The following is a 25,737-nucleotide window of genomic DNA, read 5'->3' as shown; positions in this document are numbered from 1 at the left end:
TTATATAAAAAGGCAAGTCACTTAAGAACAAATTCTTATTTACAATGACGGCCTACCCCGGCCAAATCTGGACGACGCTGGGGCAATTGTGTGCCGCCCTATTGGACTCCCAATCACAGCTGGATGTGATGCTGCCTGGATTTGAACCAGGTACTGAAGTGACACCTCTTGCACTGAGATGCAGTGTCTTAGACCACTTCGCCACTCGGGAGATGAGCTATAGGTGTACCTACCGTCGGAGTCCCTTCGGCACCTACCATTGACTATGTACATGCCCAGCATGCGACAGAGCTGTAGGAGTTGTGACCTGTTTTTGTTGGTTACGCTGTCGTAGTTCTGTCTAGTGGGCCATATGGGGGCTGGAATGGTATGCCGTCACCCCCCCAAAAGTAGAGGCTAGACGCAAAACATCCCCTTGAACTCTAGACATAAAGCACTGATGAGACTTTCCATGAAGAGTCATAAAAAACATTTTAAACATGTTGCTGATTTGGGGTGACATATTACTACCTCTTATGGAATTCTGTTACAATTCTCTAGCAATAACATCCTACCCTCCTGGCTGAGAGAGAGCATAATGATGTGGAACGTGGAATGCTCAGCATATCATAACAAAAGTAGTTGCACTCCAATACTTCCAAATTGACTGTTTAATTAATCTCCCTTTCTCTCTCCCTCTCTGGGTGGCTGATGGAGTCATTTTTACAATGACGTTCTTCTCTCGTTAAAAACGACTAAGTTCTTGAACTTTTAGTCTCCCAGTGGGCTCTGGGATTGCTTGTTTGGCTTGCTGCTGGTTTGTTGTTTTAGCCGTAACAACTCAATTAATATGAAAAAGCTGATCGTCAGCGGTCCTCAGTAGTCAATAACAGACTCCACTCATTCACTATCTGCAAAGTACACGCTCTTCACATTCAATTCTAATACTGACAGTTTTTAATAAAAGTCACTGTAAGCAGCAGACAATTGATCATGTTGATACAGTATGTGAGTGTGTTCTATTTATATGACTACGATAAAAAAAAAATTTCAAACAACTAATTGACCAACATTGGTTCAATTATTTGAATTACATTTCCTTCAGGTTTTTTTTTTCAGTGAGCTCAATGCGCTCATTTTGTAGTTTCTCTAGAGATAGATCAGATCAAGCCCAAACTGTGCGATGTTGTAGGGTGTGGTAGTTTCCAACAGGACAGAATTCTACATAGTTTAGTGCAGAAAACATGATAGTTAACTTCAATGACCATAATCCATTGCACGTCGGTGAATTTCTTTTACGCCTACTACGCTTGGTTAGTGTCGGGCAAACCCGGAGAGAACAGACAGAAGAATGCTCTATCTAGAGTGGGATAGAAAGAAGTTGCTTCGGGAGGTATCTGTACCTGAAAATACATTATCTAAGTGATTGATAGTTGGTATGCAGCAGTCATAAAAGTATGCCGTATTTCATTTGAAGAACTACTAAAATTGTGATTTATGTCAGACAGCACAGGCAGCAGCTCCATAGAGACGAGATGAAGACTTGGAATTAAATAATATAGTCATCAAATAAAACAATTATATACACAACAACTGAAATATTTTATTAAAGTAATGTGAATAAATTATGGTTAATACAGTTGAAGCCGGAAGTTTACATACACCTTAGCCAAATACATTTAAACTCATTTTCACAATTCCTGACATTTAATCCTAGTAAAAATTCCCTGTCTAAGGTCAGTTAGGATCACTACTTTATTTTAAGAATATGAAATGTCAGAATAATAGTAGAGAGATTTGTTTCCGCTGTTATTTCTTTCATCACATTCCCACTGGGTCAGAAGTTTACATACATTCAATTAATATTTGGTAGCATTGCCTATAAATCGTTTAACTTGGGTCAAACATTTTGGGTAGCCTTCCACAAGCTTCCCACAATAAGTTGGGTGAATTCCTCCTGACAGAGCTGGTGCATGCTCACACATGCTTTTTCAGTTCTGCCCACAAATGTTCTATAGGATTGAGGTCAGGGCTTTGTGATGGCCACTCCAATACCTTGACTTTGTTCTCCTTAAGCCATTTTTCCACAACTTTGGAAGTATGCTTGGGGTCATTGTCCATTTGGAAGACCCATTTGCGACCAAGCTTGAACTTCTTGACTGATATCTTGAGATGTTGCTTCAACATATCCACATTCCTCCCTCATAATGCCATCTATTTTGTGAAGTGCACCAGTCCCTCCTGCAGCACCTCCACAACATGATGCTGCCACCCCCATACTTCATGGTTGGGATGGTTTTCTTCGGCTTGCAAGCCTCCCCCTTTTTCTTCCAAACATAATGATGGTCATTATGGCCAAACAGTTCTAATTTTTGTTTCATCAGACCTGAGGACATTTCTCCAAGAAGTACGATCTTTGTCCACATGTGCAGTTGCAAACCGTAGTCTGGATTTTTTATGGTGGTTTTGGAGCAGTGGTTTCTTCCTTGCTGAGCGGCCTTTCAGGTTATGTCAATATAGGACTCGTTTTACTGTGGATATAGATACTTTTGTACCTGTTCCCTCCAGCATCTTCACAAGGTCCTTTGCTGTTGTTCTGGGATTGATTTTCCCTTTTCGCACCAAAGTACATTCATCTCTAGGAGACAGAACACGTCTCCTTCCTGAGCGGAATGACGGCTGCCTGGACCCATGGTGTTTATACTTGCTTACTATTGTTTGTACAGATGAACGTGGTACCTTCAGGCATTTGGAAATTGCTCCCATGGATGAACCAGACTTGTGGAGGTCTACAATTTTTTCCTGAGGTCTTGGCTGATTTATTTTGATTTCCCCATGATGTCAAGCAAAGAGGCACTGAGTTTGAAGGTAGGCCTTGAAATACATCCACAGGTACATCTCCAAATGACTCAAATAGCCTATCAGAAGCTTCTAAAGCCATGACATAATTTTCTGGAATTTTCCAAGCTGTTTAAAAGGCACAGTCAACTTAGAAAGTCTTCCAAGATGGCATAGCTGTCAGGTGTCTTTTGTCTTCATCTTGTCCCGTGTATATATTTTTTTCTAAGCATACATTTTTTTAAGTATTTTTCTTAACCCCAACTTCAACATACTCTCCTGCATCCTGCCTCACCCAATGTGGTATGGATCTGCTATTTTCTTTACTTTAGAACCGGAACCCCCAACAGAAGCTAGCCAGCTTACTAGCTAGTGGTTAGCTAGCTATTGCTAGTGGTCATCAGCTAACCTTTAGCCCGTACAACTCCTGCCAGTCTGCACAACGCGATTCAACCCTGAGCGTATCGGACTTCTTTTTCTCCATATCCCCGGATTCCTACCGCAAGCTCTGAACATCTTCACCTGGATCATTGCAGCTAGCTAGCTGCTATCTGATTGGCTTCTCCTGGCTAATATCTCTGTTCCGAAGCAAGCACCAATTAGCCTGGAGCTAGCCTATGCTAGGCCCATCTCCCAGCTATCTGAAGAGGTCCATCAGCCACTCCTTGGGCTACAATACCTATTTTGCCAATTGGCCTGGAACCCTTTTATTGCCGATACGGAACACTGCCGATCCATCACGACTGGACTGACAATCCGCCTGAGGGTTTTTTTCAACAGGCTCCTCCGTCGCGACGTCCCCTGAATGCCCGCCTGCTAGCCACAGCCCGCTAGCTGTCTAGAACATACCGGACAATTAGCTTAAGAGGTCCATCAGCCATTTTTTCTGGGGGGCTACTATACCCATTTTTCCCCGGTCCGATAGCTGTCTGAATCGCCATGTCTCCAGCCCGCCCAACTACTCACTGGACCCAATGATCACTCGGCTACGCATGCCTCTCCCTAATGCCAATATGCCTTGTCCATTTCTGTTTTGGTTAGTGATTATTGTCTTATTTCACTGTAGAGCCTCCAGCCCTGCTCAATATGCCTCAGATAACCCTCTTGTCCCACCTCCCACACATGCGGTGACCTCACCTGGTTTAATTGATGTCTCTAGAGACAATACCTCTCTCATCGTCACTCAATGCCTAGGTTTACCTCCACTGTACTCACATCCTACCATACCTTTGTCTGTACATTATGCATTGAATCTATTGTACTGCGCCCGCCTGCTCCTTACTCTCTGTTCCGAACGCACTAGACGACCAGTTCTTATAGCCTTTAGTCGTACCCTTAACCTACTCCTCCTCTGCTCCTCTGGTGATGTAGAAGTTAATCCAGGCCCTGCAGTGCCTAGCTCCACTCCCATTCCCCAGGTGGTCTCATTTGTTGACTTCTGTAACCGTAAAAGCCTTGGTTTCATGCATGTTAACATTAGAAGCCTCCTCCCTAAGTTTCTTTTATTCACTGCTTTTGCGCACTCTGCCAACCCAGATGTCCTAGTCATGTCTGAATCCTGGTTTAGGAAGGCCACCAAAACCCCTGAAATTTCCATCCCTAACTATAACATTTTACGTCAAGATAGAACTGCCAAAGGGGGCGGAGTTGCAATCTACTGCAGAGTTCTGTCTTACTATCCAGATCTGTGCCCAAACAATTTGAGCTTCTACTTTTGAAAATCCACATTTCCAGAAACAAGTTGCCGCTTGCTATAGACCACCTTCTGTGCCCTGGACACCATATGTGAATTGATTGCCCCCCATCTATCTTAAGAGCTCGTGCTGTTAGGTGACCTAAACTGGGACATGCTTAACACCTCGGCCATCCTACAATCTAAGCTTGATGCCGCACAAATTATCAATGAACCTACCAGGTACAACCCCAAATCCGTAAACTCAGGCACCCTCATAGATATCATCCTAACCAACCTGCCCTCCAAATAGACCTCTGCTGCCTTCAACCAGGATCTCAGCGATCACTGCCTCATTGTTTGCGTCCGTAATGGGTCTGTGGTCAAACAACCACCCCTCAATACTGTCAAACGCTCCCTAAAACACTTCAGCGAGCAGGCCTTTCTAATCGACCTGGCCGGGGTATCCTGGAATGATATTGACCTCATTCCGTCAGTAGAAAGATGCCTGGTTATTCTTTAAAAGTGCTTTCCTCACAACCTTAAATAAGCATGCCCCATTCAAAAAAATTTAGAACCAGGAACAGATATAGCCCGTGGTTCACTCCAGACCCGACTGCTCTTGACCAGCACAAAAACATCCTGTGGCGTACTGCATTAGAATCGAATAGCCCCCGCGATATGCAACTTTTCAGGGAAGTTAGGAACCAATAGACACTGGCATTTTGGAAAGCAAAGGCTAGCTTTTTCAAACAGAAATTTGCATCCTGCAGCACAAACTCAAAAAAGTTCAGGGACACTGTAAAGTCCATGGAGAATAAGAGCACCTCCTCCCAGCTGCCCACTGCACTGAGGCTAGGAAACACTGTCACCACTGATAAATCCACGATAATTGAGAATTTCAATAAACATTTTTCTACGGCTAGCCATGCTTTCTACCTGGCTACCCCTACCCCGGTCAACTGCCCGGCACCCCCCACAGCAACTCGCCCAAGCCTCCCCCATTTCTCCTTCACCCAAATCCTGATAGCTGATGTTCTGAAAGAGCTGCAAAATCTGGACCCCTACAAATCAGCAGGACTAGACAATCTGGACCCTCTCTTTCTAAAATTATCAGCCGAAATTGTTGCAACCCCTATTACTAGCCTGTTCAACCTCTTTCGTATCGTCTGAGATTCCCAAAGATTGGAAAGCTGCCGAGGTCATCCCCCTCTTCAAAGGGGGAGACATTCTAGACCCAAACTGCTACAGACCTATATCTATCCTACCCTGCCTTTTAAGGTCTTCAAAAGCCAAGTTAACAAACAGATAACGACCATTTCGAAATCCCACCGTACCTTCCCCGCTACGCATTCTGGTTTCCGAGCTGGTCATGGGTGCACCTCAGCCACGCTCAAGGTCCTAAACGATATCATAACATCCATCGATAACAGACAATACTCTGCAGCTGTATTCATAGACCTGGCCAAGGCTTTCGACTCTGTCAATCACCACATTCTTATCGGCAGACTCAACAGCCTTGGTTTTGACTGCCTTTCCTGGTTCACCAACTACTTCTCTGATAGAGTTCAGTGTGTCAAATCGGAGGGCCTGTTGTCCGGACCTCTTACAGTCTCTATGGGTGTGCCACAGGGTTAAAATCTCGGGCCAACTCTTTTCTCTGTATACATCAATGATGTCGCTCATGCTGCTGGTGATTCTCTGATCCAGCTCTACCCAGACGATACCATTCTGTATACTTCTGGCCCTTCTTGGGACACTGTGTTAACTAACCTCTAGACAAGCTTCAATGCCATACAACTCTCATTCCATGACCTCCAACTGCTCTTAACTGCAAGTAAAACTAAATGCATGCTCTTCAAGCGATCGCTACCAGCACCTCTCCGCCCGTCCATCCAGCATCACTACTCTGGACGGTTCTGTCTTAGAATGTGTGGACAACTACAAATACCTAGGTGTCTGGTTAGACTGTAAACTCTCCTTCCAGACTCACATTAAGGATCTCCAATCCAAAATTAAATCTATATTTGGCTTCCTATTTCGCAACAAAGCATCCTTCACTCATGCTGCCAAACATACCCTCGTAAAACTGACTATCCTACTGATCCTTGACTTCGCTGATGTCATTTACAAAATAGCCCCCAACACTCTACTTAGCAAATTGAATGCAGTCTATCACAGTGCCATCCATTTTGTCACCAAAGCCCCATATATTACCCACCACTTCGACCTGTATGCTCTTGTTGGCTGGCCCTCGCTTCATATTCTTCGCCAAACCCACTGGCTCCAGGTCATCTACAAGTCTTTGCTAGGTAAAGGCCAGCCTTATCTCAGCTCACTGGTCACCATAGCAGCACCCACCCGTAGCACGCGCTCCTGCAGGTATATTTCACTGGTCACCCCCAATGCCAATTCCTCCTTTGGCCACCTTTCCTTCCAGTTCTCTGCTGCCAATGACTGGAACGAATTGCAAAATAAATTTTAAAAAATATATATAATTGTTAATTTTTTGTTACTTCGCCACTATGGCCTATTTATTGCCTTACATCCCTTACCTCATTTGCACACACTATATATATATATATAGACCTTTTTTTTCTATTGTGTTATTGACTGTATGTTTTGTTTATTCCATGTGTTGTTGTTTCTGTCGCACTGCTTTGCTTTATCTTGGCCAGGTCGCAGTTGTAAGTGAGAACTTGTTCTCAACTAGCCTACCTGGTTAAATAAAGGTGAAATAAAAAAACTTAGTGTAGGTAAACTTCTGACCCACTGGAATTGTGATACAGTGAATTATAAGTGAAATAATCTGTAAACAATTGTTGTAAAAATGACCGGTGTCATGCACAAAGTAGATGTCTTAACCGACTTGCCAAAACTATAGTTTGTTAACAAGAAATTTGTGGAGTGGTTGAAAAACGAGTTTTAATGACTCCAACCTAAGTGTATGTACATTTCTGACTTCAACTGTAAGTGATGAGCAGTAATGGGCAGTCACTACCATCATGGGACTTTTATTAATCGTTTTATTCTGTGTTGTTACAGCATTCAACCCACAATGCACAGCGCATTTCATGTTTATAAAAAAATTGACACTCAAATCGAAAACAGTGATTATATTTTCATAACCGAATACGAAAAGCACTAAGCACTTTAATCAAAACGCTGTCCTCTCCTCCCTCTGTCCTCTCCTCCGTCTGTCCTCTCCTCCCTCTGTCCTCTCCTCCCTCTGTCCTCTCCTCCCTCTGTCCTCTCCTCCCTCTGTCCTCTCCTCCCTCTGTCCTCTCCTCCCTCTGTCCTCTCCTTAGTAGAAGCAGGGGAAGCCATGCATCAGCTCTATACAACACTAAAAGATCAGACAGCTCTCTACCCAGCCTAGACAAAGACTGGTTAACAACCTCTTACCAGAAAACCTCCACCTCACCTCACTCAGAAACAGGGGACCTCCACCTCACTCAGACCCAGAAACAGGTGACCTTCACCTCGCTCTTACGCCGAAACCAAGTGACCTCGCTCTTACGCCAAAACCAAGTGACCTCCACCTCGCTCACTCAGGCTGAGAAACAGGGGACCTCCATCTCACCGCACTCAGAACCAGAAATGGGAGGGCTCCACAGCAGCCTCTATCCATGTTATGTATGAATCTGTGTGTCTCTGAAAAAGCACAGCAAAGGGTTAGAGACTCTGCACACTGATGTATGCTCCCTCCCTCCCTCCCCTGTGCTTTAATGACTATGTTTCCACCCTTAGGTCTACGTCAGGTCTTTGCTTATCTCTGAAAAAGCAAACCCAGCCATTTCCAGCCTTCTGCATCACCGTCATCTACAAGATGTATTATTATCAACTTCTATCTACACTGAGTGTACAAAACATTAGGAACACCTGCTCTTTCCATGACAGACTGACCAGGTGAAAGCTATTTATTTTTTTCACCTTTATTTAACCAGGTAGGCTAGTTGAGAACAAGTTCTCATATACAACTGCGACCTGGCCAAGAATAAAGCAAAGCAGTTTGACACATACAACACAGAGTTACACATGGAATAAACAAACATACAGTCAATAATACAGTAGAAAAAAATCTATATACAGTGTGTGCAAATGAGGTAAGATAAGGGAGGAAAGGCAATAAATAGGCCATGGTGGCGAAGTAATTACAATATACCAATTAAACACTGGAGTGATTGATGTGCAGAAGATGAATATGCAAGAAGAGATACTGGGGTGCAAAGGAGCAAGATATAAATAAATAAATAAATAAATAAATACAGTATGGGGATGAGGTAGTTGAATAGGCTATATTACAGATGAGCTATGTACAGGTGCAGTGATCTGTGAGCTGCTCTGACAGCTGGTGCTTAAAGCTAGTGAGGGAGATATGAGTCTCCAGCTTCAGTGATTTTTGCAGTTCGTTCCAGTCATTGGCAGCAGAGAACTGGAAGGAAAGGCGGCCAAATGAGGAATTGGCTTTGGGGGTGACCAGTGAGATATACCTGCTGGAGCGCGTGCTACGGGTGGGTGCTGCTATGGTGACCAGTGAGCTGAGATAAGGCGGGCCGTTACCTAGCAGAGACTTGTAGATGACCTGGAGCCAGTGGGTTTGGCGACGAGTTTGAAGCGAGGGCCAGCCAACGAGAGCGTACAGGTTGCAATGGTGGGTAATATATGGGGCTTTGGTGACAAAACGGATGGCACTGTGATAGTCTGCATCTAATTTTTTGAGTAGAGTGTTGGAGGCTATTTTGTAAATGACATCGCCGAAGTTGAGGATCGGTAGGATGGTCAGTTTTACGAGGGTATGTTTGGCAGCATGAGTGAAGGATGCTTTGTTGCGAAATAGGAAGCCAAATATAGATTTAATTTTGGATTGGACATGTGAGTCTGGAAGGAGTATACAGTCTAACCAGACACCTAGGTATTTGTAGTTGTCCACACATTCTAAGACAGAACCGTCCAGAGTAGTGATGCTGGATGGGCGGGCAGGTGCGGGCAGCGATCGCTTGAAGAGCATGCATTTAGTTTTACTTGCATTTAAGAGCAGTTGGAGGCAACGGAAGGAGAGTTGTATGGCATTGAAGCTCGTCTGGAGGTTAGTTAACACAGTGTCCAAAGAAGGGCCAGAAGTATACAGAATGGTATCGTCTGCATAGAGGTGGATCCGAGAATCACCAGCAGCAAGAGCAACATCATTGTTGTATACAGAGAAAAGAGTCGGTCCGAGAATTGAACCCTGTGGCACCCCGATAGAGACTGCCAGAGGTCCAGACAACAGGCCCTCCGATTTGACACACTGAACTCTATCAGAGAAGTAGTTGGTGAACCAGGCGAGGCAGTCATTTGAGAAACCAAGGCTGTTGAGTCTGCCGATAAGAATGTGGTGATTGACAGAGTTGAAAGCCTTGGCCAGGTCGATGAATATGGCTGCAGAGTAATGTCTCTTATCGATGGCGGTTATGATATCGTTTAGGACCTTGAGCGTGGCTGAGGTGCACCCATGACCAGCTCGGAAACCAGATTGCATAGCGGAGAAAGTAAGGTGGGATTCGAAATGGTCGGTAATCTGTTTGTTAACTTGGCTTTTGAAGACCTTAAAGGCAGGGTAGGATAGATATAGGTCTGTAGCAGTTTGGGTCTACAGTGTCTCCCCCTTTGAAGAGGGGGATGACCTCGGCAGCTTTCAATCTTTGGGAATCTTAGACGATACGAAAGAGGTTCAACAGGCTAGTAATAGGGGTTGCAACAAATTTGCAGCTCTTTCAGAACATCAGCTACCTGGATTTGGGCGAAGGAGAAATGGGGGAGGCTTGTGCGAGTTGCTGTGGGAGGTGCCGGGCAGTTGACCGGGGTAGGGGTAGCCAGGTGGAAAGCATGGCTAGCCGTAGAAAAATGCTTATTGAAATTCTCAATTATAGTGGATTTATCAGTAGTGACAGTGTTTCCTAGCCTCAGTGCAGTGGGCAGCTGGGAGGAGTTGCTCTTATTCTCCATGGACTTTACAGTGTCCCAGAACTTTTTTGAGTTTGTGCTACAGGATGCAAATTTCTGTTTGAAAAAGCTAACCTTAGCTTTCCTAACTAACTTCCCTGAAAAGTTGCATATCACGGGGGCTATTCGATGCTAATGCAGTACACCACAGGATGTTTTTGTGCTGGTGAAGGGCAGTCAGGTCTGGAGTGAAATAAGGGCTATATCTGTTCCTGGTTCAAAAAATTTTGAACAGAGCATGCTTATTTAAGATGGTGAGGAAGGCCCTTTTAAAGAACAACCAGGCATCCTCTACTGACGGGATGAGGTCAATATCCTTCTAGGATACCCGGGCCAGGTCGATTTGAAAGGCCTGCTCGCTGAAGTGTTTTAGGGAGCGTTTGACAGTGATGAGGGGTGGTCGTTTGACCGCAGACCCATTACAGATGCAGGCAATGAGGCAGTGATCGCTGAGATCTTGGTTGAAAACAGCAGAGGTGTATTTGGAGGGCAGGTTGGTTAGGACGTTATCTATGAGGGTGCCTGTGTTTACAGATTTGGGGTTGTACCTGGTAGGTTCATTGTACCTGGTAGGTTCAGCTATGATCCCTTATTAATGTTAAATCCACTTCAATGAGTGTAAATGAAGGGGAGGAGAGGGGTTAAATAATGATTTTTTTAAGCCTTGTGACATGGGTTGTGCGTGTGCCATTCAGAGGGTGAATGGGCAAGACAAAAGATGTGCCTTTGAACGGGGTATGATAGTATGTGCCAGGCGCAACGGTTTGACTGTGTCAAGAACTGCAATGCTCCTGGGTTGTTCACGCTCAAGTTTCCCGTGTGTATCAAGAATGGTCCACCACCCAAAGGACATCCAGCCAACTTGACACAACTGTGGGAAGCAATGGAGTCAACATGGGCCAGCATCCCTATGGAATGCCTGGACAACTTAAGGCTGTTCAGAGGGCAAAAGGTGCCGGGCAGTTGACCGGCAGTTGACAACACAATATTAGGAAGGTGATCCTTCAGTGTATATTAACATCTACAAGATGATAACATTCCCTTCTGAATGCTCATATCTGATTATGTCTGAAACCGGGAGACTGCTGTAAGTCAATTACACTGCAAAGGAATTTGAGGCATGTATTAGTCAATCACACACTACCACCGCCCTGAAAATCAGTGTGGAATGAGATATTTTCTCCTTCTGTAGTTCTCGGTTATGGTATGCCTCAATACTTTCTATTCCACTTCATCACTTACCACTAGTGTTCGCTTAAAATGGATTACTCTGGAACAACACACAATGTTCCTGGGATTATGGCTGGAGGGAGAGGGAGAGAGAGGGCAATCCTCCAGGGGATCCACATTGTTTCCTTCTGCCAAAGGGGGATTTTTATCAAAACACTGCCAGGACCACCATGAAAGGAAATGGTAATTAACACACACACACACACACACACACACACACGGGGTATTTACATAGACTTGCAGAGCGCTTGTCACATTCAATTAATTACTCTCTGATCGGGTGACAAACTTGATTAAACAAGAGAAAATATCCCCATAACATCCCATTATATCATCCACGTCCTGCCTGCTTGGCTTGCTTCCTTTCAACATATCAAATCTCATTTTATTTGTCACATGCACCGAATACAACAGGTGTAGACCTTACAGTGAATTACAAGCCCTTAACCAACAATGCTTTAAGAAGTTAAGTAAAAAAATTGAAAATAAAAGTAACATAATTAACAGAAGCAGTAAAATAACAATAACGCGGCTATATACAGGGGGTACTAGTACAGAGTCAATGTGCGGGGGCACCGATTAGTTGAGGTATGAGGTCATATGTACATGTAGGTAGAGTTAAAAGTGACTATGCATAGATATTAAACAGAGAGTAGGAGCAGCGTAAAAGAGGGGTCTGGGTAGCCCTTTGATTAGTTGTTCAGGAGTCTTATGGCTTGGGGGTAGAAGCTGTTAAGAAGCATTTTGGACCTAGACTTGGCGCTCCGGTACCACTTGCCGTGCGGTAGCCAAGAGAACAGTCTATGACTAGGGTGGCTGGAGTCTTTGACAATTTTTAGGGCCTTCCTCTGACACCCCCTGGTATAGAGGTCCTGGATGGCAGGAAGCTTGGCCCCAGTGATGTACTGGGCCATACGCACTACCCTTTGTAGTGCCTTGCGGTCGGAGGCTGAGCAATTGCCATACCAGGCAGTGATGCAACCAGTCAGGATGCTCTTACATTTACATTTACATTTAAGTCATTTAGCAGACGCTCTTATCCAGAGCGACTTACAAATTGGTGCATTCACCTTATGATATCCAGTGGAACAACCACTTTACACTACTTTACTCTTGATGGTGCAGCTGTAGAACCTTTTTGAGGATGAGGACCCATGCCAAATCTTTTCAGTCTCCTGAGGGGGAATAGGTTTTGTCATGCCCCCCTCACGACTGTCTTAGTTTATTTGGGCTATGATAGTTTGTTGCTGATGTGGACACCAAGGAATTTGAAGCTCTCAACCTGCTCCTCTACAGCCACATCAATGAAAATGGGGGTGTGCTCGGTCCTCCTTTTCCTGTAGTCCACAATCATCCCCTTGGTCTTGATCACGTTGAGGGAGAGGTTGTTGTCCTGGCACCACATGGCCAGGTCTCCGACCTCCTCCCTATAGGCTGTCTCGTTGTTGTTGTTGATCAGGCCTACCACTGTTGTGTCATTGGCAAACTTAATGATGGTGTTGGAGTCGTACCTGGCCATTCAGTCATGAGTGAACGGAGTACAGGAGGGGACTGAGGACGCACCCCTGAGGGGCCCCCGTGTTAAATCAGCGTGGCAGACGTGTTGTTACCTACCCTTACCACCTGGGGGCGGCCCGTCAGGAAGTCCAGGATCCAGTTGCAGAGGGAGGTGTTTAGTCCCAGGGTCCTTAGCTTAGTGATGAGCTTTGAGGGCACTATGGTGTTGAATGCTGAGCTGTAGTCAATGAATAGCATTCTTACGTATGTGTTGCTTTTGTCCTGGTGGGGAAGGGCAGTTTGGAGTGCAATAGAGATTGCATCATCTGTAGATCTGTTGGGGCAGTATGCAAATTGGAGTGGGTCTAGGGTTTCTGGGATAATGGTGTTGATGTGAGCCATGACCAGCCTTTCAAAGCACTTCATGGCTACAGACATGAATGCTACAGGTCGGTAGTCATTTAGGAAGGTTTCCTTAGTGTTCTTGGGCACAGGGACTATGGTGGTCTGCTTGAAACATGTTGGTATTACAGACTCAGTCAGGGACAGGTTGAAAATGTCAGTGAAGACACTTGCCAGTTGGTCAGTGCATACTCGGAGTACACTTCCTGATAATCCGTCTGGCCCTGCAGCCTTGTGAATGTTGACCTGTTTAATAAGGTCTTACTCACATCGGCTACGGAGAGCATTATCACACAGTCATCCAGAACAGCTGATGCTCTCATGCATGCTTCACTGTTACTTGCCTTGAAGTGAGCATACAAGTAATTTAGCTTGTCTGGTAGGCTCATGTCACTGGGCAGCTCGCAGCTGTGCTTCCCTTTGTAGTCTAATAGTTTGCAAGCCCTGACACATCCGGCGAGCATCGGTGCCGGTGTAGTACGATCCAATCTTAGTCCTGTATTGGACAAGGCTAATTGCCAAATACGTTCTTTAAAATGAGACACGACTCGAAAGTTAGAATGTTTTATTTTCTCAAGGGGGAAGTATCACGACTCCCTCTCCTCTCTTTAAAATAGGGATGAAAAACAGACCGAGAGGGGGAGGAGGAGAAAGAGAGAGCGAGGAAGGGAGAGTGATAAAATAGTGTTTTATTGAAATGAGGAGGAACAGAAGTGGTTCGCTGCAGAAGGAGAAGAAAGAATGGAGAAAAAATAAAGAGATGCTAACGAGCATCAGTGTCCACTCCTCACATATGATGCCTCTCACCCTTCCTGTCCTCCTTTACAGTGAGTATTAATACTATTGTCATGTCAATTAGTAACGTAGGTGAGGACAGACAGAACACTCAGCCTTTGATAAACAGATGGTGGATGTTTCTACCAGTTGCACTATAAAAGGAACACAGTACAAACCAAGAGGGGAATTAGCCTCATATCTTTGAATCAGTGGCGGTTGGTGACATTTGGGATGAGGGAGGACAATATTTATTTTTTTAGGAGCATGGCCATATTTCTACTACACAATACTCTAATTTTCCATATACCCATCATGAGGTTGCTACAACCTAACCTATGAATGAAAGTTTACAATGTAACTAGGTGCGCAAGTCGAGAATTTTGAGTAGTCAAGGTGACAGTGACAAATTCAATACCGCCTTCCACACTCTTGCTTGAATCTAGCTGATCTACAATGCAATTATTAGTCCAGCAGTTGCAAACAAGAGGTTCTATTGGATGAATTCAGGTATGTTTATCCCCGTTTCGTTCCGTTTGCTTCCGTTTAGCAAATGTTTTTCAACAGAATCGGTGGAATGAATACACCCCTGATCACACGCAAACATAGTTCACTTGCATAGCAGCCACATACAACGAGCAAAATTATCATGCTGTTTGTATAATTCCCTTATCGAATCTATGCACTCTCCTCCTCTCACCTTTACACTTCGCTTGTCGACTTCAGTGCACAACACATCAGCTGTCTGTGACCAGACGAAAAAAACCTTTCCAAACCTTAATATCATAACTGCTAACAGCTATACACAGCCTACATCATTGTCACCATATTAGCTAATGTTATAGTCAACATAGCTACTAGAACTAACGCGTTTGTAAACCCGCTACAATCATGCAGTACAGTGTACAGTCAGCAAGCAGTTACAGCGCCGGGCCCCGGTGGCAATAAATTCATAAAAACCAAAAGCTTACCTTGACTTGGAAGAGTTCCAGTGTTGGATAGCCATAGCCAGCTAGCTAACATAGCATCCCTCTCTGTTTTAGCCCGGTGTTTGAATGGGCTTAAATAGCTAGATGTATTCACTAGCTAAGTGAAAGGGAATAAAATACAACAAAATATAGTCTCTCGCTTCCGCTTTTTAATAATTAAATTTGTTCAAAACTCTTCAACTATTGTCTTTCTCTCTCCTTGAGTCAACTACTCACCACATTTTATGCACTGCAGTGCTGGCTAGCTTTAGCTTATGCCTTCAGTACTATATTCATTCTCTGACCCTGATTGGGTGGACAACATGTCAGTTCATGCTGCAAGAGCTCTGATAACTTCCACAGGATGTCCTCCAACCTGTCATAATTACTGTGTAAGTCTATGGAAGAGGGTGAGAACAATGAGCCTCCAAGGTTTTGTATTGAAGTTAATGTACCCAGAGGAGGATGGCTAGCTGTCCTCCAGCTACACCATGGTGCTACCCTATAGAGTGCTGTTGAGGCTACTGTAGACCTTCATTGCAAAACAGTGTGTTTTAATTCATTATTTGGTGATGTGAATATATTTATAGTTTTATCTGAAAATAATAACTTCTTTAATGTTTCACCATTTCTATTTTTATGAAATTCACTTAGGGACCTTGTCCTCCTCTTCCGCCTCCGAGGAGCCTCCATTGCTTCTAATGTATTGTGTAGGCTACCATAAATTATCCTTATGGTGTATTGCATCCATACACTAAAAAGTATGTGGACATCCCTTAAAATGAGTGGATTCGGCCATTTCAGCCACACCAGTTGCTGACAAGTGTATAAAATCAAGCACACAGCTATGCAATCTCCATAGAAAAATAATGGCCCGTACTGAGGAGCTCAGTGACTTTCAACATGGCACCGTCATAGGATGCCACCTTTCCAACAAGTCAGTTGGTCAAATTTCTGTCCTGCTAGAGCTTCCCCGCTCAACTATAAGTACTGTTATAGTGAAGTGGAAATGTCTAAGAGCAACAACGGCACCGCCATGAACTGGTAAGCCACACAAGCTCACAGAACAGAGCCGCCGAGTGCTGAAGCGCGTAAAAATGATCCGTCCTCGGTTGCAACACTCACTACCGAGTTCCAAACTGCCTCTGGAAGCAACGTCAACACAATAACTGTTCGTCAGAAGCGTCACGAAATGGGTTTCCATGGCCGAGCAGCCGCACACAAGCCTAAGATCACCATGCGCAATGCCAAGCGTTGGCTGGAGTGGTGTAAAGTTCGCCGCCATTGGACTCTGGAGCAGTGGAAATGCGTTCTCTGGAGTGATGAATCATGCTTCACCATCTGGCAGTCCAATGGACGAATCTGGGTTTGGCAGATGCCAGGAGAACGCTAACTGCCCGAATGCATAGTGCCAACTGTAAAGTTTGATGGAGGAGGAATAATGGTCTGGGGCTGTTTTTCTTGGTTCAGGCTAGGCCCCTTAGTTCCAGTGAAGGTAAATCTTAATGCTACAGCATAGAATGACATCCTAGACAATTCTGTGCTTCCAACTTTGTGGCAACAGTTTGGGGAAGGCCTTTTCCTGTTTCAGCATGACAATGCTCCCGTGCACAATGCGAGGTCCATACAGAAATGGTTTGTCGAGATCAATGTGAAAGAACTTGACTGGGCCTGCACAGAGCCCTGACCTCAACCCCATCGAACACCTCTGGGATGAATTGGAACGCCGACTGTTCCCGACCTCACTAATGCTCTTGTGGCTGAAGCAAGTCCCCGCAGCAATGTTCCAGCATCTAGTGGAAAGCCTTCCCAGAAGAGTGGAGGCTGTTATAGCTGCAAAAGGGGGACCAACTCCTTATTAATCCCCATGATTTTGTAATGAGAAGTTCTACGAGCAGGTGTCCACATACACTACATGGCCAAAAAGTATGAAAAATATTAAATCACACATTGCTTTTATCTCATAAAATACATGTTGAAATGTTATATTGTTGTGTCGACTTTTACAAACCAAACACTAGAAAACCCCACATGGGTTTATAGAAGACTTGGAGGGGAGCTTGGGCCTGTTTCTGTAAGAATGAACAAAACACCCCAAAGGGATTCAATACAGAAATCTACAATTCAATTGTGTGAGAGCTCTTCCTCACATTGGACTGTACTGAAAGACACTCCAGCAGTCTGGCCAATTCTTCACTCATATCTCTCACACACACACACACACACACACACACACACACACACACACACACACACACACACACACACACACACACACACACACACACACACACACACACACACACACACACACACACACACACACACACACACACACCACACACACACACACACACACACACACACACACACACACACACACACACCTCTCTGAGGACGAAATTGCCGCTGCCTGATGCCGAAGTGAATCCATTCGTCATGAAACTGCTTTCAGAATGGACATCCTTCAAATAACCAATTTTCATACAAATGTAATTTTCAATACAAATGTCTCCACATGAAATCTATGTCCCCCTCTCCCTTTGTCAGTGAATATAATAGCATGCTTCATTGAGATTATCCATAGCTGAGGCTGAGGGCTACACCTCACGCTAAGAGAGGTATAACAAACACACTCTAACGAGGGGGAAATAGTTTTAAAACCGTGACGGGAGTGTTCTCAGTCATGAAGTTTATTTTATCTAAATCACCCATACCTTCACCTTTCTCAGCTCATACAAACACTTCTCTCTCTCTTATACACACACACACACACACATATACTTCCCCAAGGCATCAGTCTCTCCGACAACAAACGCTGACTCGCCAAAGACCCACACAATGAAAACACACAGAAACCCTTGATTGACAGGCGTGAGTTTTAGCATCGTGCCCCCCTACCACAGACTTAGTGTAAAATAAACTATAATTGTTTAGCCACTGTGTGTGTGTGTGTGTGCATTGAAAATGGTGAAAGAGTGCCTTCCCAGCCGCGGGAGTCGGAGCAAATACAGCAGCGAGCAAGCAACATTACTAGATTGATCCTAGTAGTGAACACACTGGCCAATCACTTCTCTTTCTACTCTTGCTGTGACTCACAACTCAGACAGCTCTGATAGGTACACTATACACAGTACCAGTCAAAAGTTTGGACACACCTACTCATTCAAGGGTTTTTCTTTATTTTGACTTTTCTACATTGTAGAATAATCGTGAAGACATCAAAACTATGAAATAACACATATGGTATCATGTAGTAACCAAAAAAAAGTGTTCAACAAAATCAAAATATAATTTTATATTTGAGATTCTTCAAAGTTACCACCCTTTGCCTTGACAGCTTTGCACACTCTTGGCATTCTCTCAACCAGCTTCATCAGGTAGTCACCTGGAATGCATTTCAATTAACAGGTGTGCCTTGTTAAAAGTTAAATAGTGGAATTTCTTTCCTTCTTAATGCGTTTGTGCCAATCAGTTGTGTTGTGACAAAGTATGGGTAGTATACAGAAGATAGCCCTATTTGGTAAAAGACCAAGTCCATATTATGGCAAGAACAGCTCAAATAAGCAAAGAAAAACAACAGTCTATCTATTTAAGACATTAAGGTCAATGCAGAAAATTAAAGTTTCTTCAAGTGCAGTTGCAAAAACCATCAAGCGCTATGATGAAACTGTCTCTCATGAGGACTGCCACAGGAAAGGAAGACCTAGAGTTACCTCTGCTGCAGCGGATAAGTTCATTAGAGTTATCAGCCTCAGAAATTGCAGCCCAAATAAATGTTTCACAGAGTTCAAGTAACAGACATCTCAACATCAACTGTTCAGAGGAGACTGCGTGAATCAGGCCTTCATGATCAAATTGCTGCAAAGAAACCACTACTAAAGGACACCAATAAGAAAAAGAGACTTGCTTGGGCCAAGAAACACGAGCAATGGACATTAAACCGGTGGAAATCTGTCCTTTGGTCTGAGTCCAAATGTAAGATTTTTGGTTCCAACCGCTATGTCTTTGTGAGACGTGGTGTGGGTGAACGGATGATCTCAGCATGTGTGGTTCCCACTGTGAAGCATGGAGAAGAAGGTGTGATGGTGTGGGGGTGCTTTGCTGGTGTCTGTGATTTATTTAGAATTCATGGCACACTTAACCAGCATGGCTACCACAGCATTCTGCAGCAATACACCATCCCATCTAGTTTGGGCTTAGTGGGACTATCATTTGTTTTTCAACAGGACAATGACCCAACACACCTCCAGGCTGTGTAAGGACTCTTTAATCAAGAAGGAGAGTGATGGAGTGCTGCATCAGATGACCTGGCCTCCACAATCACCCGACCTCAACCCAACTGAGATGGTTTGGGATGAGTTGGACCGCAGATTGAAGCAAAAGCATTCTAACAGACAGAAAAACCACATTGTAAATGCAGGCAGCACTACAATAAGGTTTCTATCTGTATACCATTCATCTGAGTGACTCACCCTTCACAATCCCCTTTCCTTCTATGCCATGCACAGCACAGCCTGACAGAGTGCTTCAGGTGTCACAGACACATAAAACAGGCAGAACATGCTCACACACACACGCACAGACCGCCATAAAACAGGCGGAACAGGCTCACACACACGCACAGAGCATCATAAAACAGACAATCTACAAGCTCCTACCTGCAGTTAGGGGGCGGGTCCAAGGTTATCTCAGCAAGCTCCTTCTGAATCCTGGGGAAAGAGATGGAACATACATGTGGTGGAACACACACACGCATCATATACTGAGTGAAGAAAACATTAAGAACACCTGCTCTTTTCATGACAGACTGATCAGGTGAATCCAGGTGAAGCTATGATCCCATATTGATGTCACTTGTTAAATCCACTTCAAATCAGTGTAGATGAAGGGGAGGAGACAGGTTAAAGAAAGAGTTTTAAGCCTTGAGACAATAGAGACATGGATTGTGTATGTGTGCCATTCAGAGGGTGAATGGGAAAGACAAGAGATTTAAATGCCTTTTGAATGGGGTATGGTAGTAGGGTGCCGGTTTGTGGCAGTTCTTGACACAAACCGTAGGAAGCATTGGCGTCGACATGGGCCAGCATCCCTGTGGAATGCTTGTGACACCCTGTAGAGTCCATGCCCCGACGAATTGAGGCTGTGTAATGCTATACACACGCAGACACACACACAACAGACTAGCTAGTGTGTTATATAAATTCTGCCAGTAAAATCAATCTGTAAGTGTACACACTGATGTCCTAATGAGCTCCTAGAATTGTGATTGAATACAGGAATACGTCTCGTCAGGCTATATCAACATGGGGACGCACTGTTGAATTCCTCACCTAGTTTCATGGGCCTGTAGAAATTGACATTGAGGTCAGACAGGCCTTGCTGTGTAAAAGAGTCATATCTGCTTTCTGGACAAATACATGAGACAGATTGAGATAAGGATTTTAATGACTCAGGGTGAACTAAACATTTTGATTTAGTCTCTCCCTCCCTGTTGGAAGTATTTATGGAAGAATACATAAATAAATAGTGGTTTAGTTTAGTGAGTAGACGGGATCAGGGCAGGGGTCATGTTTCATTGCCGTACACAGCACTGCTCATTACATAACTATGCCAATGATTTGCTCTGAGGATCCCAACAGGCAGGTGCAGTTTTTTTTACAATCAGTTACTTCACCGTCCATTAAGGCTGCGATATTCCACTCCCACGGAGCCAATACTGACAACAAGCTACTCTCCAAGGGATTGGAACTGGTTCAGGGAACACAACCTAAAAACGAACAGAAAAAGAACTGGGAACGAAAGTGATCTAGACTGTTCCGAAACAGAACGGTTATTTTAAAGGCATGGGAAAAGGTTAATAATGTTATTTTATGTTCAAGGGTCTTATTTCCTGTCCCCCCCCCCCCCCAAAAAAAACGCAACAAAGCATGTGTAGGTTACATGCCCCTCCCCCTCCAAAGCATAGGCTACTGTAGCTTACTGATGTAGAAATTCAATAATTAGGGAGAGATTTTTTCATTAGAGAAGAATGAATTAACTTGTTCAATGTTAGTTAAGGATACTATAGTTATAACGTTTCACATTGGATTTATTAACGATAAGAAGGTACGTTTTTATTTAATTTCTGGTAACGCTTCACACACACAAGCTTGTTAGATAGCTACGTTAAGCCACTTCTCTGAGGTTCAAAGACATTTCAAAGTTCCTCCAAGGTATAATTCTGTGGGCCTAATAAAGATAATGCATGTCATAACAAGATGCCCAGCGCTTCAAGCCTCCTCCTCCACTCTCTCTCACCACCCACAACATTTAAGTTGCATCTCGGGCCCTACACTTGTCTGTCCAATGCATGTAAACAACTAGTTCTAGCTTGCCCGCTCCATAGCAAGCTGCTCCATCCACACTGATTGGTGATGTTATTTAATGTTGAGCTGAATGTTAAAGAAAATAGATTTCAGAGGTTTAAAAAGGAACAGAAAGGAATGATATAAACCATTACTTTTTGGGGGTTTGAACTGGTTCAGAACTTAATTTTGCTGGTCAGAACAGTGGAACGGAACCAAATGGATAATCATAATCCTACAGATTGAGATATAATCCTGGTTCCGAATGTATTAAGTGTCTCAGAGTAGGAGTGCCGATCTAAATCCTAGTCTGAGACACTTCATACAGCCCCTGGCCCTAAATCATCTATTCACAATGTTCACAACTGTTGACACCATCTGTTAGATGAGCAATACAAACAGTCAGCTGTAACCATGGTGGAGGACAACGACAAGCAGCCTTCCAACATCAGGAGACAGGGAAGTGTCACAACATCAGTAGAAATGGCACCACACCGCTCACCAGCACCACCGCTCAGAGCGGGAAAGAACCTCAGGTGGTCCTTTTGTTCATTTCACCTGTCATCCCTGTCGGCTCATTCCCTCGGTCCTCTCCAAATGCCACGCCACGGTGGAGTGCACACACACACAGAGGAGTGCTGACAGGAAGGCACCACACCTCAGGGAGAGAGCGAGGGAAGGAAGAGTAGAACAAACGACAGCAGATCCCTTCCTCTCCTCTGTGTGCGCTTGTATTGATTATAAACTCTCTGGTTCATGATGAGAGGAGACTGTGGGTAAATCATTGTGCCCTACTATTCCTTACAGGCAGTGGGGAAAAAACTTCTTTCTGCAAGGGGCTGTGTAACTGTAATACAATCACTGCGGTTATGGAGTAAGTCGTTCCCAGGCTTGAATGCACAAGACGCTCTGTAATTTTATCTACAGTATTTTCTCATGAGGTGGCACATTTTACGTGGTAAGGCGGCAGGCTGTTAAGAGCAGATGGAGTGAAGAATAAACGAGGGAATGAACGAGGGAATCCAGGGGGAAATGGACCAATTACAGAACATGCAGGCCTCCCTCTCTCACAGTCACGCATCCATGGGCTCTCTCTCTGACACAAACACTGTTTGTTTTTCTCTAATGTCCCTCAGACCATTGCATTTCATAACCCATTGATGGTTATAATAAACCCACTGCTTCAAGGTGCATCTGAGTCAATATCATCTCCGTATTAAACAGCGTGTGACATTCGTGGCTCGGAATAGAACACCTTCCTAGAGGCAGTTTTGCCCTCAGAACAGACTGAATTCTTCGGGGCATGGACTCTACAAGGTATTGAAAATATTCTACACGGATGCTGGCCCGTGTTGACTCAAATGCTTCCCACAGTTGTGTCAAGTCGGCTGGATGTCCTTTGGGTGGTGGACCATTCTTGATACACATGGTAAACTGTTGAGCGTAAAAAACCCAGCAGCGTTACAGTTCTTGACACAAACCGGTGCGCCTGGCACCTAATACTATACCCCATTCAAAAGGCACTTAAATCGTTTGTCTTGCCCATTCACCCTCTGAATGGCATACATACACAATCCATGTCTCAAATCCTTCTTTAACCTGTCTCCTCCCCTTCATATACACTGATAGGCGTGGATTTAACAAGTGACATCAGTAAGGGATCAGAGCTTTCACCTGGTCAGTCTGTCATGGAAAGAGCAGGTGTTCTTAATGTGTTGTACATTCAGTATATTGGATAGTCCATTGTTGAGCCTGAGCTGTATTCTAAAGAAATTCCACAAAAACCATAATGCACTACATGCATATTGTATATGAACAAGACCGTCAAGGACACTTCATTAAACAATCTACCTGAACAGAATAGAGATAATTGCAGATCTACCTCTTGGCGCTGGTGGAGAGCTTGGCAGCAGTCTTGCTGGATATCTTGGCCTCTTTCTTCTTGGGTGTTGTCTGATCCCTCTCCTGACCCTGCTCCTGACCCGGAGGGGCCACCTCTCTCTGCTCCACGTCCCAGCTGCCCCCACTGGTGTTGGGACTGTCGTCCGGCCTTGAGCTGGGCTGCACCTCACTGGACATCCTGGCTCTGGGACACACACACACACACACACAGATGTCAAGGGCTTGGGCTTTTCCTACACACCTGCCTAAAGCTACAGCAGTCGAAGGTGAGAATACTATTGGTTCTGTGGTTGTCCTTCAGTCATTAGCTATTCTGATAGAAGTACGGTATTAAAAACCAAACCACCAGAGACAGCCAGCCAGCTACAGCCAACAGAATGAAATACTGTTCTCCTCCCAGCTCTCAGGTCTTTTAAAGGTCATTATAGTAAGGCAGGCTGGTTCCATGTCCTCACGGACCAGCTCACACTACAGCCTCTATAATCAAAGCTCCTTCTACAAGGTCGCATTGAGGAAATGTAATTTCCCAACGTACCATATGAGCCCTCAAGGTGAAGCTGTGTATTTTGAACATTCACAGAATGAGAAGTAGTTGTTTGGGTAAATGAGGGCTGTGTGTGTGTGGTGGTGGTGGTGGGGGGGGGGGGGGCTACTGTAAAGGAGCAGATGGTTGCTGAAATGAGCATCACATTCCAGAAAGAGCATAATGACAGACAACAGATCTTCAAATCATTGCAAAGTTCAGTTTTACCACACACACTTTGGTCATGAACATTCAGGATCCATTGGGCAACATTCTGCACAGACAGTAATTGGATACATTTTTTTTTTTTCTCCTGATACAGAGATTGGTGATTTCTACTGAGGCAACTTAGGAGTGTTGTTAATAGGCTAAGCATACAAAGCATGATCTTCTAGTAAACATTGCTTCTATTCTATTTTATTGGTTCTAAGAGTCATATCTCTTTGACAAGTTAAAGACTCATGATCTATTGAAAATACTGTGAGATTTGGCTATCAAAGACATGGGCACACTTTGTAACAATAATTTAACATCAATGTAACACAACCAACGGAACACCCCACAACCCCCACAATGATGATATCGTTCTTCTCCCAGGCCATCGGCTCTTTAAACACTTTCAGTGTTCTCCTTTTATACCGAGCCGGTGATGATAAAATCTGCTAAAAAAAAGTAACAAATCCCGTGTTGCATTGGTCTCACAGTCATTCATACACGAGCAAATACGGATGAGCACATTTCTTTTGTGTGTAAATAATCCCTGTTGTCACGTAGGGCTGTCAGAATAACTGATCCAGTAGGTCTACGGCTGGGGGAGCAGCCGTCATATCGCGTGCACTCCACATAATTGAGAAGGCCTACAAAAATAACACCCTAACGGTAATCGGAGAGCCCTCATGTGCCCTCATAGCCTCAAGATAAACACAACACAAAACGTTCGAAGCAGCTTGAGTGAAATATTAGCTGTGAAGCTTGCCCACATCAAGAAGAGCCGTCTCCGCACAAAAGACACCGAACACCCCACAACCTCCCCCTCCCTCCCTCCCCTCCCCTCCCCGTGAGGATGTCGTTCTTCTCCCGGGCCATCGACTCTTTAAATGTTACTTTCAATGTGCAGTTGTTACAATGTTTCAGAAAGAGATTACCTTCCAAATAGTTGACACACGGACGGTCGATGCAAACAATCTTCTATCAACCCCTGAAGTAGGCTATATCCCTTGTGTTGAAGTAGGCTATATCCCGTGTGTTGCTCGGCCGTTCTATTCGATCTGTTTCTCCGTTCGCTTTCGTTATCCGCTCAGACTGGCTGCGAGAGAATGAGACAACCGGACCGCCTCTGAGCGCGCGCTCTCTTTTTTACACAGTGAGTACACGAGTGCGCGCAACCAAGTGTGTGTGTGTGTGTGTGTGTGTGTGTATTGGGCTTTTCAAATCGGGTAACAAGCATTGGCAGTAGAGGGTTAACGGTTAACCAACCTAACAATATATAATGAATAGGCAAATGTCCTTTTGATATGTTAGGGTATTTTTCCTTTATTTGCAAAGTTCAAGAAAAGTTCGCAGAAAACTCTATCAGACGAGCTAGGGAAGATAGTGGATGTGGTTTCAATACAGAATAGT

The 25,737-nt window shown here is 44.4% G+C and overlaps 1 protein-coding gene across 1 annotated transcript in view; it reads right to left on the bottom strand.

Moving 5' to 3' along the window:
• Window positions 1-25,443, bottom strand: part of ub2e2 (Ubiquitin-conjugating enzyme E2 E2) — a 66,394-nt gene extending 40,951 nt beyond the window's left edge. Inside the window, exons 1-3 of the mRNA NM_001141778.1 lie at window positions 25,263-25,443; window positions 23,575-23,778; window positions 20,007-20,057 (exon numbers count right to left, since the gene is read on the bottom strand). Of these exons, the coding sequence (NP_001135250.1) occupies window positions 20,007-20,057; window positions 23,575-23,771 (248 nt within the window). The 5' untranslated portion in view covers window positions 23,772-23,778; window positions 25,263-25,443. The remainder of the gene's footprint in view (window positions 1-20,006; window positions 20,058-23,574; window positions 23,779-25,262) is intronic.
• Between the last annotated feature and the right edge of the window lie 294 nt (window positions 25,444-25,737).

The sequence above is a fragment of the Salmo salar genome, chromosome 27 (genome assembly GCF_965601325.2).
Source record: "Salmo salar chromosome 27, fSalSal1, whole genome shotgun sequence".
Lineage (NCBI taxonomy): Eukaryota > Metazoa > Chordata > Actinopteri > Salmoniformes > Salmonidae > Salmo > Salmo salar.
Note: the sequence above shows the minus strand (reverse complement) of the source record. Positions and strands in the feature narration are given on the sequence as shown.